The 15,613-nt window shown below is 36.5% G+C and overlaps 1 protein-coding gene across 2 annotated transcripts in view; it reads right to left on the reverse strand.

The window, feature by feature from the left end:
- The window catches only part of LOC139756010 (CD151 antigen-like), a 132,444-nt gene that overhangs the window by 71,574 nt on the left and 45,257 nt on the right, over positions 1–15,613 (reverse strand). For both annotated transcript variants that reach the window (XM_071674942.1, XM_071674941.1), the window contains exon 2: positions 10,891–10,977. In XM_071674942.1, the coding sequence (XP_071531043.1) occupies positions 10,891–10,965 (75 nt within the window). In that variant the 5' untranslated portion in view covers positions 10,966–10,977. The remainder of the gene's footprint in view (positions 1–10,890; positions 10,978–15,613) is intronic.

Raw genomic sequence — 15,613 nt, forward strand, 5'->3', positions numbered from 1 at the left:
ACACCCTCTTCTGCTCTCTCAACCACGCTCTTTTTATTTCCACACATCTCTCTTACCCTTAAGTTACTTACTCGATCAAACCAGCTCACACCACACATTGTCCTCAAACATCTCATTTCCAGCACATCCATCCTCCTGCGCACAACTCTATCCATAGCCCACGCCTCGCAACCATACAACATTGTTGGAACCGCTATTCCTTCAAACATACCCATTTTTGCTTTCCGAGATAATGTTCTCGACTTCCACACATTCTTCAAGGCTCCCAGGATTTTCGCCCCCTCTCCCACCCTATGATCCAGTTCCGCTTCCATGGTTCCATCCGCTGCCAGATCCACTCCCAGATATCTAAAACACTTTACTTCTTTCGTCTGTTTCCTTGCGCTACCTCGCAAACTCGGGAGACAGCGACAAAGCAAAAAAAAAAGAAAAAAAAAAAAAAAATATATATATATATATATATATATATATATATATATATATATATATATATATATATATATATATATAATATATATCGCATGTTTACCAAATGGCGTCCTAGCTTCGTCTCTTCGATGTATATAAACTGACTTTAATTTCTCTCTTGTGTCTCCCCTGATGATGTGATTGTTACACGAAAGTGCACTTGGGAACTTATGGTGTTTCATTTTCTCCGTGGACTCATATGATTATATATATATATATATATATATATATATATATATATATATATCTATATATATATATATATATATATATATATATATATATATATGGGATAACCTTGATTAGAGCCTCAGCTGCCTGTGCCGTCTCAGCCGACATGAAAAAAACTACTGATTATGCTTAATCTTGTCCCTTCCAAAAGCCCCCGTCTGAGAAGGCCATCAGGATGCGCGTGGAGACCATGGCTGAGCAAGGAGAACTGAAAGACTTCCAGTAAACGTAACCGGATTTCTAACTTCAGTTCTTAACACCAATGTTTACTCTTACTATAAAAACTTTGACAACCCAGTGTTTTTCACAGTGATATTCTTTGCAACCTGTCCTTGTAAACCGGATTAAAGTTATGTATGAGTTTTTTGTTTCCTTCAACATGCATTTACTATTTATGATTACTTTACAAGGTCAAGCATACAGTTACTTGAATATTTTCTTCATGATTTCGAACATGAAGTTTGTGTGTGTATTTGTCTCTTCTATCACACAGTCGTCTATTTCTTTCATCTGAAACACAATCGTTTTCGCCTTGTTAGCGTTTTTTATCTTAACCACATGAATCAGTGGGTTGAAACCGACTCCTGAGTTCATAACGCCAGCTGGTTAAGTTAACTGTCCGATTTCATACATATCTCTCAGATTTAATTCTTCCCTCGTCCAACCTTTCCTCAAGGACTCTCTCTCTCTCTCTCTCTCTCTCTCTCTCTCTCTCTCTCTCTCTCTTAGGCCAATGACGGGCTAATCAACTCAAGCCTACTCCCAGGACGCCGGGCAAAAATTGAACCGTCCAAATACCAGTGAAATAAGTGTCTGAATGAACGCAATGCCCCGACGGTATGCCTGAGGCCACAGCTCAGCACTGGAGCCTGGAATTACGCAGCGGTACACCTCACCGCACTGAGGGTGCGTCCCTTGCGGGTATGGTACGTGAAGGGTTCGTTATATGGGGAGCAATATCGTCAAGCCAAGGGAGAAGCCGTAACGGTCCAGATTACCAGCCTGCATCATTGAGCCCAGCCAGGTTAAACGCGTGTGCTCAGGTGGCAGCGCGTCTCGAGGGAGTTGTGGGCGAGGGGTATGTCCCTGATGATTATAAATGTACGAGTCACATGATTTCCCAGGCGTCTCTGATATAATGAGAGAGCCTTATATGTCTGGTGTGACGCGTTTGCCTCAGAGCAAGACTTATTTTCTTTTGTACAGCCAGAGATTATTAACGGCATTGGATCTCCGATTAACGCTAGTGTCTGGTATTAAGGAAGTGGTTAGAACCACTGGTGTTGGTAAGTGGTAGGGATGGTATCTCGTCCACTGGTGTACTGTCAGTGGCACCTACCAACACTTATGGTTCCACCACGACCCATCATAAAACACCTAACGCTATCAACCAATTCCACAAGATCATTATTATAACTGTTAACATTATTGTTATCATTACTATTATTACCATTGCCATTATCATAGATATTATCATTATCCACATCTATTCCTATCAATTATTATCGTCATTATAGTTATTATTAGTCATTATTATAATTGTTATTATTAGTCATTATTATAATTGTTATTATTAGTCATTATTATAATTGTTATTATTAGTCATTATTATAATTGTTATTATTAGTCATTATTATAATTGTTATTATTAGTCATTATTATAATTGTTATTATTAGTCATTATTATAATTGTTATTATTAGTCATTATTATAATTGTTATTATTAGTCATTATTATAATTGTTATTATTAGTCATTATTATAATTGTTATTATTAGTCATTATTATAATTGTTATTATTAGTCATTATTATAATTGTTATTATTAGTCATTATTATAATTGTTATTATTAGTCATTATTATAATTGTTATTATTAGTCATTATTATAATTGTTATTATTAGTCATTATTATAATTGTTATTATTAGTCATTATTATAATTGTTATTATTAGTCATTATTATAATTGTTATTATTAGTCATTATTATAATTGTTATTATTAGTCATTATTATAATTGTTATTATTAGTCATTATTATAATTGTTATTATTAGTCATTATTATAATTGTTATTATTAGTCATTATTATAATTGTTATTATTAGTCATTATTATAATTGTTATTATTAGTCATTATTATAATTGTTATTATTAGTCATTATTATAATTGTTATTATTAGTCATTATTATAATTGTTATTATTAGTCATTATTATAATTGTTATTATTAGTCATTATTATAATTGTTATTATTAGTCATTATTATAATTGTTATTATTAGTCATTATTATAATTGTTATTATTAGTCATTATTATAATTGTTATTATTAGTCATTATTATAATTGTTATTATTAGTCATTATTATAATTGTTATTATTAGTCATTATTATAATTGTTATTATTAGTCATTATTATAATTGTTATTATTAGTCATTATTATAATTGTTATTATTAGTCATTATTATAATTGTTATTATTAGTCATTATTATAATTGTTATTATTAGTCATTATTATAATTGTTATTATTAGTCATTATTATAATTGTTATTATTAGTCATTATTATAATTGTTATTATTAGTCATTATTATAATTGTTATTATTAGTCATTATTATAATTGTTATTATTAGTCATTATTATAATTGTTATTATTAGTCATTATTATAATTGTTATTATTAGTCATTATTATAATTGTTATTATTAGTCATTATTATAATTGTTATTATTAGTCATTATTATAATTGTTATTATTAGTCATTATTATAATTGTTATTATTAGTCATTATTATAATTGTTATTATTAGTCATTATTATAATTGTTATTATTAGTCATTATTATAATTGTTATTATTAGTCATTATTATAATTGTTATTATTAGTCATTATTATAATTGTTATTATTAGTCATTATTATAATTGTTATTATTAGTCATTATTATAATTGTTATTATTAGTCATTATTATAATTGTTATTATTAGTCATTATTATAATTGTTATTATTAGTCATTATTATAATTGTTATTATTAGTCATTATTATAATTGTTATTATTAGTCATTATTATAATTGTTATTATTAGTCATTATTATAATTGTTATTATTAGTCATTATTATAATTGTTATTATTAGTCATTATTATAATTGTTATTATTAGTCATTATTATAATTGTTATTATTAGTCATTATTATAATTGTTATTATTAGTCATTATTATAATTGTTATTATTAGTCATTATTATAATTGTTATTATTAGTCATTATTATAATTGTTATTATTAGTCATTATTATAATTGTTATTATTAGTCATTATTATAATTGTTATTATTAGTCATTATTATAATTGTTATTATTAGTCATTATTATAATTGTTATTATTAGTCATTATTATAATTGTTATTATTAGTCATTATTATAATTGTTATTATTAGTCATTATTATAATTGTTATTATTAGTCATTATTATAATTGTTATTATTAGTCATTATTATAATTGTTATTATTAGTCATTATTATAATTGTTATTATTAGTCATTATTATAATTGTTATTATTAGTCATTATTATAATTGTTATTATTAGTCATTATTATAATTGTTATTATTAGTCATTATTATAATTGTTATTATTAGTCATTATTATAATTGTTATTATTAGTCATTATTATAATTGTTATTATTAGTCATTATTATAATTGTTATTATTAGTCATTATTATAATTGTTATTATTAGTCATTATTATAATTGTTATTATTAGTCATTATTATAATTGTTATTATTAGTCATTATTATAATTGTTATTATTAGTCATTATTATAATTGTTATTATTAGTCATTATTATAATTGTTATTATTAGTCATTATTATAATTGTTATTATTAGTCATTATTATAATTGTTATTATTAGTCATTATTATAATTGTTATTATTAGTCATTATTATAATTGTTATTATTAGTCATTATTATAATTGTTATTATTAGTCATTATTATAATTGTTATTATTAGTCATTATTATAATTGTTATTATTAGTCATTATTATAATTGTTATTATTAGTCATTATTATAATTGTTATTATTAGTCATTATTATAATTGTTATTATTAGTCATTATTATAATTGTTATTATTAGTCATTATTATAATTGTTATTATTAGTCATTATTATAATTGTTATTATTAGTCATTATTATAATTGTTATTATTAGTCATTATTATAATTGTTATTATTAGTCATTATTATAATTGTTATTATTAGTCATTATTATAATTGTTATTATTAGTCATTATTATAATTGTTATTATTAGTCATTATTATAATTGTTATTATTAGTCATTATTATAATTGTTATTATTAGTCATTATTATAATTGTTATTATTAGTCATTATTATAATTGCGCTTCGGTGGATAGGAAATTGGTGGACTGCTAACTGACCGTAGAAAAAAGTTATGAAATTATTGGTCAAACTCAAAATTGTTAAATGTAACCATTGGTGAGCCAGAAGGATCTGCCTTGGAACAGTTCTCTTTCTCATACATATCTATGACATTGATAATCCACTGCCTTGTTAGATATCAAAATTCGCAGATGATATTAAGCTGTGAAATAATTCTCCAACTGAACCAGAACATCTGCAGCGTTAAACCGACACAGACAAACTAATGGATTGGTCTCACAGGTGACAAATCAATTTTGATACTGATAATTGTAAAGTTTTACATATCGTTATCAAAAACGAAAAGGTTTGATACTGTATGACGACTGTTAAACTGCAAATAGTATATGAGGAAGAAACTTGGGTGAAGTAATATCTGGTGACCAAAATCCAAGTAAGCAGTGCATATAAGCACCAAAAACTCGCGAACACGACTCTTGCTTGCATTGACAAGTAGGGCTTTTTAATTTAAGTCTAGGGAAATCCTGCTGACTCTCTGCAGTTGACCAGTGCGTCCCCATCTTGACTACTGTGTACAAATTTGGTCACATTTCCTTGAAAAAAGACATAGGCTGAATGGAGAGAGTACACCATCGAGCCACCGAGATGACTGCCGGATTGACATAAATCAATCCGTATGAGAACCGACCAAACGGCTTGACTCTAGCTTAGAAAAGAGAAAGTTAAAAGATGATCTAATACAGTTATCAAATTTGTCAAAGGTTTTGATCATCTCGACTAACAAGCTACTTCAGACTTGATTCGTCTGATTTCACTTGTAGTGATGAATACAACAACTCGCGGGCAAGCGTTTTACCTCGAATGAGGCGAAATACTTTTTCTTCAACAGGATTATTGATATTTGGAATGCCTTACCATTTCGAGTGAGTGAAAGCAGTACTATCGATACGTTTAAGAATAGACCTGGTAAATATTTCGCCTCAAGTCCACGACTAACATTATTTGCACCGAATTAATCACACGAGCAGCTCGAAGGTGTTTCTATTTGAATTATCTGCATTCCAACTTTTACTACACTAATTTGTGGGCTTCTGGTATCCTCCACCATTACAAACATCCTCGAAGGAGTCCTTCGTATACTGCCACACCGATAACCATTCCTGCTGCCACTCCTACCAAGACGTGTACTCCCGCCCACTCTCGATCCCTTGGCATCAAGGCTCTCAAACCCCTCACGCTTACTCCCGTCCCTCTCCCACCTCCAAACCACGACTCAACCCCCCCCGTCTCCAACTCGTGTCCTCCGCTACATTTCTCTCCCAACTCCCTCTCTGCTCTCCCTACAACCCCCATTTCCCAACCCCATCAGCTTCAACAGACAACACTGCCAATAACCAGAGGCACAATATGACGGACGTATGTTGGTACTGTAAATAAAAGAGAATATAAATCACTGCAGTATATGGATATGACCTCTCTCTCTCTCTCTCTCTCTCTCTCTCTCTCTCTCTCTCTCTCTCTCTCTCTCTATCTATCTATCAATCTATCTATCTATCTACCTATCTATCCACCTATCTACATTTCTATCTGACCAGAACGAGATATATGTTTTTTTTCTTTATTCTACCAGCATTTATTCTTACTATTTATTCTTTCTTTTTTCGGTGTACGTGTGGTGAATATCAAGTAATTCATTGACGTTACCGATGTAGACATGACAAGCCTCCTGGTCCTCAGTGTGCTGAGCTGAGCCTGAACACTAATGTGTCGCCAGTACATGCTACGTACACCACCACCACCAAACAGTACTTCACAGCAGGAGGCCCTCTTTAAGCTATCGCAGTCTCACCACACCCTTGTCTGGTGGCACACACACACACGCACACCCACACACACACCTACACACACCCACACACACACACACACACACACACACACATACACACACGCGGGTCGTCTCTCCTGCGCCTGTTGCGTTGTCTGGGGTGACCTTCCTGTCGTGGAAGAGGCCGGGGAGGTGAAGGCGACGAGGCATCCCCCCCTCCCGCCCATGGGTTGAGACATCACAGGGGTGAGCGGAGGGAGAGACAGGCGTAACGCGTAATGCTAGTGGTGCCGACAAGGAGACATGGACGTGGACTGGGGGGAGGGGGTGAATCGGGGTGGGGGGAGAGAGAGAGAGACAAACAGACAGACAGAAAGGAGATAGCAGGAAAAGGAGAAAGGGAGAAAGACGGAGAACCGTTAGGAATACACACACACACACACACACACACACACACACACACACAAGTATGCACGAGGGAAGAGAGAGAGGAAGTGGGAACATTGCCACACCATACAAGGCAGAGGAGGAGGAAGGAAGGTTCATAATGATAATCCTACAGAGGAGAAGGGATGAAGTGAGTGGCGTGTGTGTGTGTGTGTGTATGTGTGTGTGTGTGTGTGTGTGTGTGTGTGTGTGTGTGTGTGTGTGTGTCAATTACGAGAATGACTATGTGAGGAAAGACAAGCGTCACCCAAGTCACAGGTAATTTTCCACAAGGCTTTGTCCAGGAGGCATCATGGATGATTTGGCAAAGGAAGAGAAAGATGACAGAACAATAGGTGTATTATTATCAAGTCGTGAGGAGAGGTGTGTGTGTGTGTGTGTGTGTGTGTGTGTGTGTGTGTGTGTGTGTGTGTGTGTGTACTTATAGAAGTTTAGGGTTCATCCCGATAAGGCCCAGTGTTGATAGTGTCACTGAGACATTATAAAGATATATTAAGAAATATCTATATCTAGGCATGCAGATAGGTAATGAGATAGATAGACAGAGATAGATAGATAGATAGATAGATAGATAAATAGATAGATACAGGTGTTAACAGACACTACCCAAGTGTGTGATGGTAATTTGTGTCTTATTTAGAAAACTCTTAGTGTGGTGAAATGACCGGTAGGGAAAGTGTCAACCTTGACTCTTCAAAGTGAAGGAGAGATGGATGTGACTTTTATCCTTCGGAACACAATTAGGCTGTTTTTTGGTCATGAATATGTTAGGAGATAAGAAGGTAGATGGACACACACACACACACACACACACACACACACACACACACACACACACACACACATAAACACACGTGGTGTAGCCATCTATGAAGTATGACCTGAAACTGTGTTCGAAGTAAACATGCAGACTTGCTAGCACCCAATAAAGCAATCCCTCTGCACATGTTGTTGTCCTCCTCGTCTCGAAATGGTATAACCCGAGAAGAGATATAAAAAGACCTTTCAACCAGGAGAAAATCAAATCACCATTCACAATAATTGTCTATCATCGATATGTGTGGGCTAACACCAATTTTATATATACATATATATACATATATATATATATATATATATATATATATATATATATATATATATATATATATATATATATATATACCCCTGGGGATAGGGGAAAAAGAATACTTCCCACGTATTCCCTGCGTGTAGTAGAAGGCGACTAAAAGGGAAGGGAGGGGGGGGGGGGGGGGGCTGGAAATCCTCCCGTCTCATTTTTTTTTTTTTTTCCAAAAGAAGGAACAGAGAAGGGGGCCAGGTGAGGATATTCCCTCGAAGGCTCAGTCCTCTGTTCTTAACGCTACCTCGCTAACGCGGGAAATGGCGAATAGTATGAAAGAAAAGAAAGATATATATATATATATATATATATATATATATATATATATATATATATATATATATATATATATATATATATATATATATATAATCCAAGAGTTGAATATATTCAAATTCATCTACTGTCTGATTTTGCTCTCCTCAAATTCATTCCTCTCGATGATGGCATAGTTCTACCTCTAGGGAGACAGATACAGGAGAGGTAAATCTGGTGTTTCTCAACCTATGGTGCATCAACCATATAGGGGTTACTTCCTAAACTGGACAACACAGGGGACTATCTACCGTCGCTGAATCACACTGGAGGCCAAGTGTTCCAGACGCACCAATGGAGGCCACCTGGCCACCTGTTGTAGCCGGGCCACACAGGAGGCCACCTGTTGCAGCCAGGCCACACAAGATGCCACCTGTTGTAGCCAGGCCACACAGGAGGACACCTGTTGTAGCCAGGCCACACAAGAGGTCACCTGTCCTATCTGAACTGGACGGGAGGCCACCTGTTTTATCTGAACCGGACCTGTTCTGTCTGAACTAGACGGAAGGCCACCTGTTCTATATGAACTAGACAGGAAGCCACCTGTTCTATGCGGACCACACACAAGACCACTTGCTGTATCTGGACCACACACAAGACCACTTGCTGTATCTGGACCACACAAGAGGCCACCTATCGGATCTGTGTATAACAATCACCAAAGATATATTCATCGTGGAATCATGGTGACCTAATGAAGAATCAACGCTTGTCTCGTAATTTCAGAGACATATTCTCACTGACAGTCGCCTCTACGCGGATGTGCAGTTCTTTAACAATTCATATGTTACTGGGTGATAGATACATTATGTCATACAGTGTTGCTCCTGCTTCATGAGTTGTGGAAAAGATTAAATATGATCAGACGAGAGTTCCTAGCATATAGTGGTTACTGCGAGTCAGTGAGGACTAATGGATAATGTGTCGGTGCCTGACCTTGATGCGATCCCAGGAGACTTGAAGCAAGTTAATGCATGGCCACTGGGAATGACGCGCCTGTGACTTGGACGAATGTAAAGTAGGGGGGAATGCGACGAGGATATGATATAAGGCTTCCTGGAAAGGTATACCTGACTCTGGGAAGAACCCAGACCACTGGAGAGATGGTCTGAAAGAATGCTGCTGCCGACGCTGAAACAATGAAGTCCTCATCTCAGTACGTAATTCCTCCGAACATGACTCTCTGAGAGATGCGGGTTGTTTGTCATCGCACACTCGCCTTTACAGATAGCCATCAAGCACACTTCTTCTTTCAGCTGCATATATAGATAACGAGGATAACACGTTGATCGTACAACATCTACAAGAATGTATGAAACAATGACAATGATGAATAACGAGGATAACACGTTGATCGTACAACATCTACAAGAATGTATGAAACAATGACAATGAAAATTACGGACACAGGACTCGCTTCGATTTCAACTATGTCACACGAGGTGTTGTAAACAATTATGACTCGACTTACATTCATCAAAACATGAAGTAAAGTATTGTGGTCCCATAAATGTGAAGAAGTGTAATCATTCATATATATACTGAAAGACAAAGAAACCATTAAAATGTCCTCAGATAATCTTTCCCGTTTTCTAACTAATATCAATGTATCATAAATGTATCATTCAAATACCTGAAACCATAATATCATAAAAGATTAACATATACACATGTATTAAAGTACATAAAGCACATGAAAACGGAAAAGCACAAGGAAATCCCGACGAGAGCAGATGAGAACCACAGTCACGGGTAACAATGCTCATAATACTCATAATGACGCAGTACTTAAGAAGACGTAGGTGAGAACAGAGAGAGAGAAGAGAGAGAGAGAGAGAGAGAGAGGGAGAGAGAGAGAGAGAGAGAGAGAGAGAGAGAGAGAGAGAGAGAGAGAGAGAGAGAGAGAGAGAGAGAGAGAATAATAGCCATGTCCACCAACGAGGAAGTAAAGACACTGAGCGAGATTAATGGGAGCGACCACTTCCCCCTTGCATCCTGGTGGTGAAGTAGACTATCATTCTTATCCAGCATGAAAGGTTCCTCGCTGACAAAGGTATGAAGGACCCTGGTTAAACACGGGATACTTACAAAGAAGACGAGGTTGAAGACGAGGAGGACGGCCTTGCCACACCTCAGCCCGCAGCGCCCCAAGGTCACCACCATCCTGCCCACGCCCTGATGAAGATGCCACGGGAGACAGGTTACTCCTGCTGCAGGGTGGTGGGCAAGGGAAGCATAGTCATGGGGGAGGGTGATATACAAAGGTAGACAAATGAATCCTAAACAGCAACAGAACATTTGGATCTCCTTACAAGGATCACCGTAACGGCAGGAGGAGGCCAGACACATAGTGTTGAGAGGAAGCAAAATAAGTGTTGAATCGTGTGCTGGAAGAGGAACACATAGTGTTGGAGAAGTGAGGAGCAGGGAGAGAAGAACAGAGTTCACAAAGGAAAGAGAAGTTTGCTGCTGGAGAAAATGGGAGGTGAAGCATAATGCTGGGGAAGTTGAGAAGGGAAGGACAGTGTCTGGGTAAGTGGGGCGAACAAAAAATAGTCCTAGGGAAGTGGGGCAGTGGAAAAAAAAACAGTGTGGGGAAGTGGGGTGGAGAAATATAGGGCTGGGGAAGTAGGGCAGTGAAACATGGCGCTTAGGGAAGTGCGGCAGCGAAGCATATTGCTAGGAGAAGTGAGGCAGGGGAGATAGTGCTTAGAGAAGAAAAAGAGAGCACTAGGATGAGGGAAAGGGAAGCGTAGTGTTAGAGGAGTGGCTCAGGGTTGCATGATACTAGGGGCGTGGGAGAGGGGAGCTTACTGCCGGGGGTGAAAGGTGGAGTGTATGATGCTGGAGAAGCGGAGGAGACAGTAATACTGCTGGAGTAGGGAAAAGTGGCGTGGTGTATAATGCTGGAGGAGAGGAGTAGACAATGATAGCACTGAGGAAGAGACTGACCGTGTTGGAGGAATGGGTGACGGGGAGTTAATCATATACTCAGGTTGGGTTGTACAGTTGGAGAAATGAGTAAAGGGTGAAGTGTATAAAATGACTAGGCTGTTGGGGAGAGAGTCATAATGCTAGGGAAGAAATGGACAGTGTTGAAGGATTGTGTGAAGGGTATAGTGCATGATGCTGGAGGAGTGAGGAAGAATTATGGAGCTGGGGAGGAGATGCACCGTGTCGGGTGGGAGTTAGGCATGCAAGGACAAGGTGGGATATAAATTCAAAGGCGGAATTCCACCTGGGGGTTCCCTGATGCTGTGGTTACTTGAGATGAATATAAAGAGACTTTACCAACTTCTCTTGCCTCTCTACTACAAAAGAGAATCTCAGCAACAGCAGCTGCAGAGGTGCAGTGTGTATACCTCAGTATCACTCAGCAGACGGTGGCTGCAGGATGCCTGGTGTTGTATCTCTTCTTGCTGCTGGTCATAGCAAGGATCCACCTGGACTTTCTAAATGTTTGTTCAAGGAAACCGGTAAACGATACCCCATTTTTCACCTTCAGGCTATTATCATTTTTTTTTCATTCATCATCATCATTATCATTATTATTGTTATCATTGTTATTATATTGATAATTATTATTATTATCATTATCATTATACTAACCATTATCATTATTATCATTGTTATTATTATTATTATTATCATTATCAGTATCATTATTATTATCATCATCATTATTATTATTATACGATAAACCAAATATGTGAGGATATGTGAAGGGAAGAAGATGAAATATGATATGAACATAAGTAAGGTAACGGGGTGTGGCAGAAGAGCAAGACAGGCTGGATTCACTGGGAGTTTGAAAGGTACCGAACCTGGAGGAAGTGGAGTGCTTTAGATATCCAGGAAAGAATACAGCAGCGGATGGAACCATGGAAGCTGAAGTGAGTCATAGGGCGGGAGATGGGGCATAGGCCCTGGGTGCCTCAAGGTATGCATGCAGGTAGACCTCGGTCTCTGTTAGTACAAGTTTGGAGATGTTTTCAGTTGTAAGTGTCCGTACGGTTGCGTATGGTGCGAGTCTTGAGCACTACACAGAAGGAAAAATGACACTGAATGTGCTGGAAATGAAATGCTTGAGGACAGTATACGGTGTGAGGTGAGTTGATCGTGAACAGAATGACAGTAGAAGAACGAAGTGTGGTAGTGAATTGTCAAACTGAGGGAGCTGACCATACAACTTCAGAGGTACACTCAACAAACTTATAACTCCGTATTTCAAACATCTATTCTTGTTACCTGTGCATTTATAGAATGGCACTATACACGCGTTCTGCAAAGTACTCAGGCACCTTACCCTCAACCATACATGCAGTGAAAATCCTAATTAGTCAACTAACACCACAATCATTCCCTTTCTTAAGAAAACCAATTACATTCCCATCCACTCCAGCCGCTTTACCGCAATTCATCTTAGGTAATGCTTTCACCATCCTTTCTCTTTTCACCAAACTATTTGTTGTGTGTATATATATATATATATATATATATATATATATATATATATATATATATATATATATATATATATATATGGTAAAACAACAAGGAAACGAAAAATACGAAATGGGAAGCTCTTTCGCATAATCACACACGAAAGCGCTTGACACTTCGTATTTTTCATTTCCTTGTTGCTTAACTGCGTCTTATATTCACTCGCTATTTGTGTATTTTTTGCACAGTCGAGGTAGAGAGTGGAGTCTCTAACGCACCTCAATCGTCCCTACTCTCTACTTTTATTTGACTTCTCAAGGTGTGGAGACCTTAGGTAGACCCATCAACCGATCACCCAAAAAGTTTGGCCCCAACCGACCACACTGCCAAGTATGAACTCCGAGGGAACACGGTCCACTGATCAACGTATTCAAGATCTGCATCTCCACAGATAGCCAAAAGAAAGTCGTATAAACTCAGATACTCCTAGACCTAGATCGGTTCTATATACCAGAGGATATGGTCAGTGTTAAGTTACCCAGAGGTCAGACTGGTTACTGCCTTCATGTTAGCAGCAGCAAGAATACCACGTCGGGTTTTCCTCGATCGCTCTTAAGAGAGATCAGGACAAAGTTTGTTGACATTAAGACCCCTTAATACTGCGAATGATTGATTGTGATCGTTCTTAAGTCTTGTAAAAGTTCTTGATAAACGAGATGTCTGAAATCTTAATTGCAAAGCAGATCCCCGCCTAAGATGTGCCTCGACATGTGTCGAAGTTTAAAGATTTTTGATGAATTTCACATTTAGAATATCCGGAAGAGAGACACAAGAACAGACGGGAATTGTAGAAAGAAAAACAAATGGGAATTATAAAAAAAGAAATACAGACAGGAATTATAAAAACAAGAATATTAGGAACAGCTAAAGGTTAACATAAGAGATAGAAAAATACGCACACACACACACACACACACACACACACACACACACAATTAACATACAAACACAGTCCATTTAGCCACGCAGCAGGAGTAAACAAACAACATAGACTTTAACCCACTTACACAAACGACAAATAAACAACAGAAACGCATAAATACACGCAACAAAAAGATACAAACACAGCAAAACAACGGTGAACCAAAAAGACAAATAAGAGATACGTACGAGTACACACAAAAGACCCACATGTGTTTCAGGCCAGAGACATTCGCTGGATGGGAACGTTCCCTTGTCTTTACTGCCTCGCAAAAACTCGCGTTGACCGCGACGTTCTCATTCACATCACCCCACCGGCCTGTATTGCCAACCACAGCGGCCCTTGATTACTCCCTCCACCTTTTGAATTTCAGGAAGCCGTAATACTCAGTCTGCCTAACTACCTACATACCTACATAAACACCTACATACCTACTTACTTTATCACCTACCTGCATATATACATACATACCTACCCACATATATATATATATATATATATATATATATATATATATATATATATATATATATATATACATATATATACAGAGACTCTGTTGCCGCCTAAGAAGCATCAGGCGGTGGTCCGCGTGAGGAGGACCCGCCCTCGCCACAGTGAAGACCCGGGCCCAAAAAAAAGGTCGACCCGGCTACATAGGACGGGTAATTGACTACATCTACCTCCCTGCCTGCCTCCCTACATGCTAACTACATACTTACATACATACCTACATGCATACCTACTTACCTACTTATGTACATACTTACTTACCTAACTACATACTTACCTATCTACCTAAATACATACCTAATACTTACTTAACTACATACATACCTACATACCTACTTACCTTATCACCTACTTGCATATATACGTATACCTACCTACATATGTACATACATATACATATACCTACCTACCTACCTACCTACCAACATACCTACCTGCCTGCCTACCTACATACATACCTACCTATATACATACATGCTAACTACAATCCTACATATATATATATATATATATATATATATATATATATATATATATATATATATATATATATATATATATATATATATATATATATATATAAAAGCCTACCTACCTCCATACGTTTCTGCCTACCTACCTGTCAACACACATACGTATATACATACAACATGCATACATACCTTGCCTATCTGCATACAAGAAGTGTCCAAGTTACCGGTACACAGGGATCCTAGTTCTTGCGGTAGTACACTACCGTGCGCTACCGGTACACTTTGGTACTTTACTTATATATGGACGAAAAATCCCAATTCCATGAATTGCCAGTTTTATGACGTTACATGTATTATTACGTGCAATAAAAGTATAAAAGTGTACGTCAAATGTCATTTT

The sequence above is a fragment of the Panulirus ornatus genome, chromosome 20 (genome assembly GCF_036320965.1).
Source record: "Panulirus ornatus isolate Po-2019 chromosome 20, ASM3632096v1, whole genome shotgun sequence".
In the NCBI taxonomy this organism is placed as follows: Eukaryota; Metazoa; Arthropoda; class Malacostraca; order Decapoda; family Palinuridae; genus Panulirus; species Panulirus ornatus.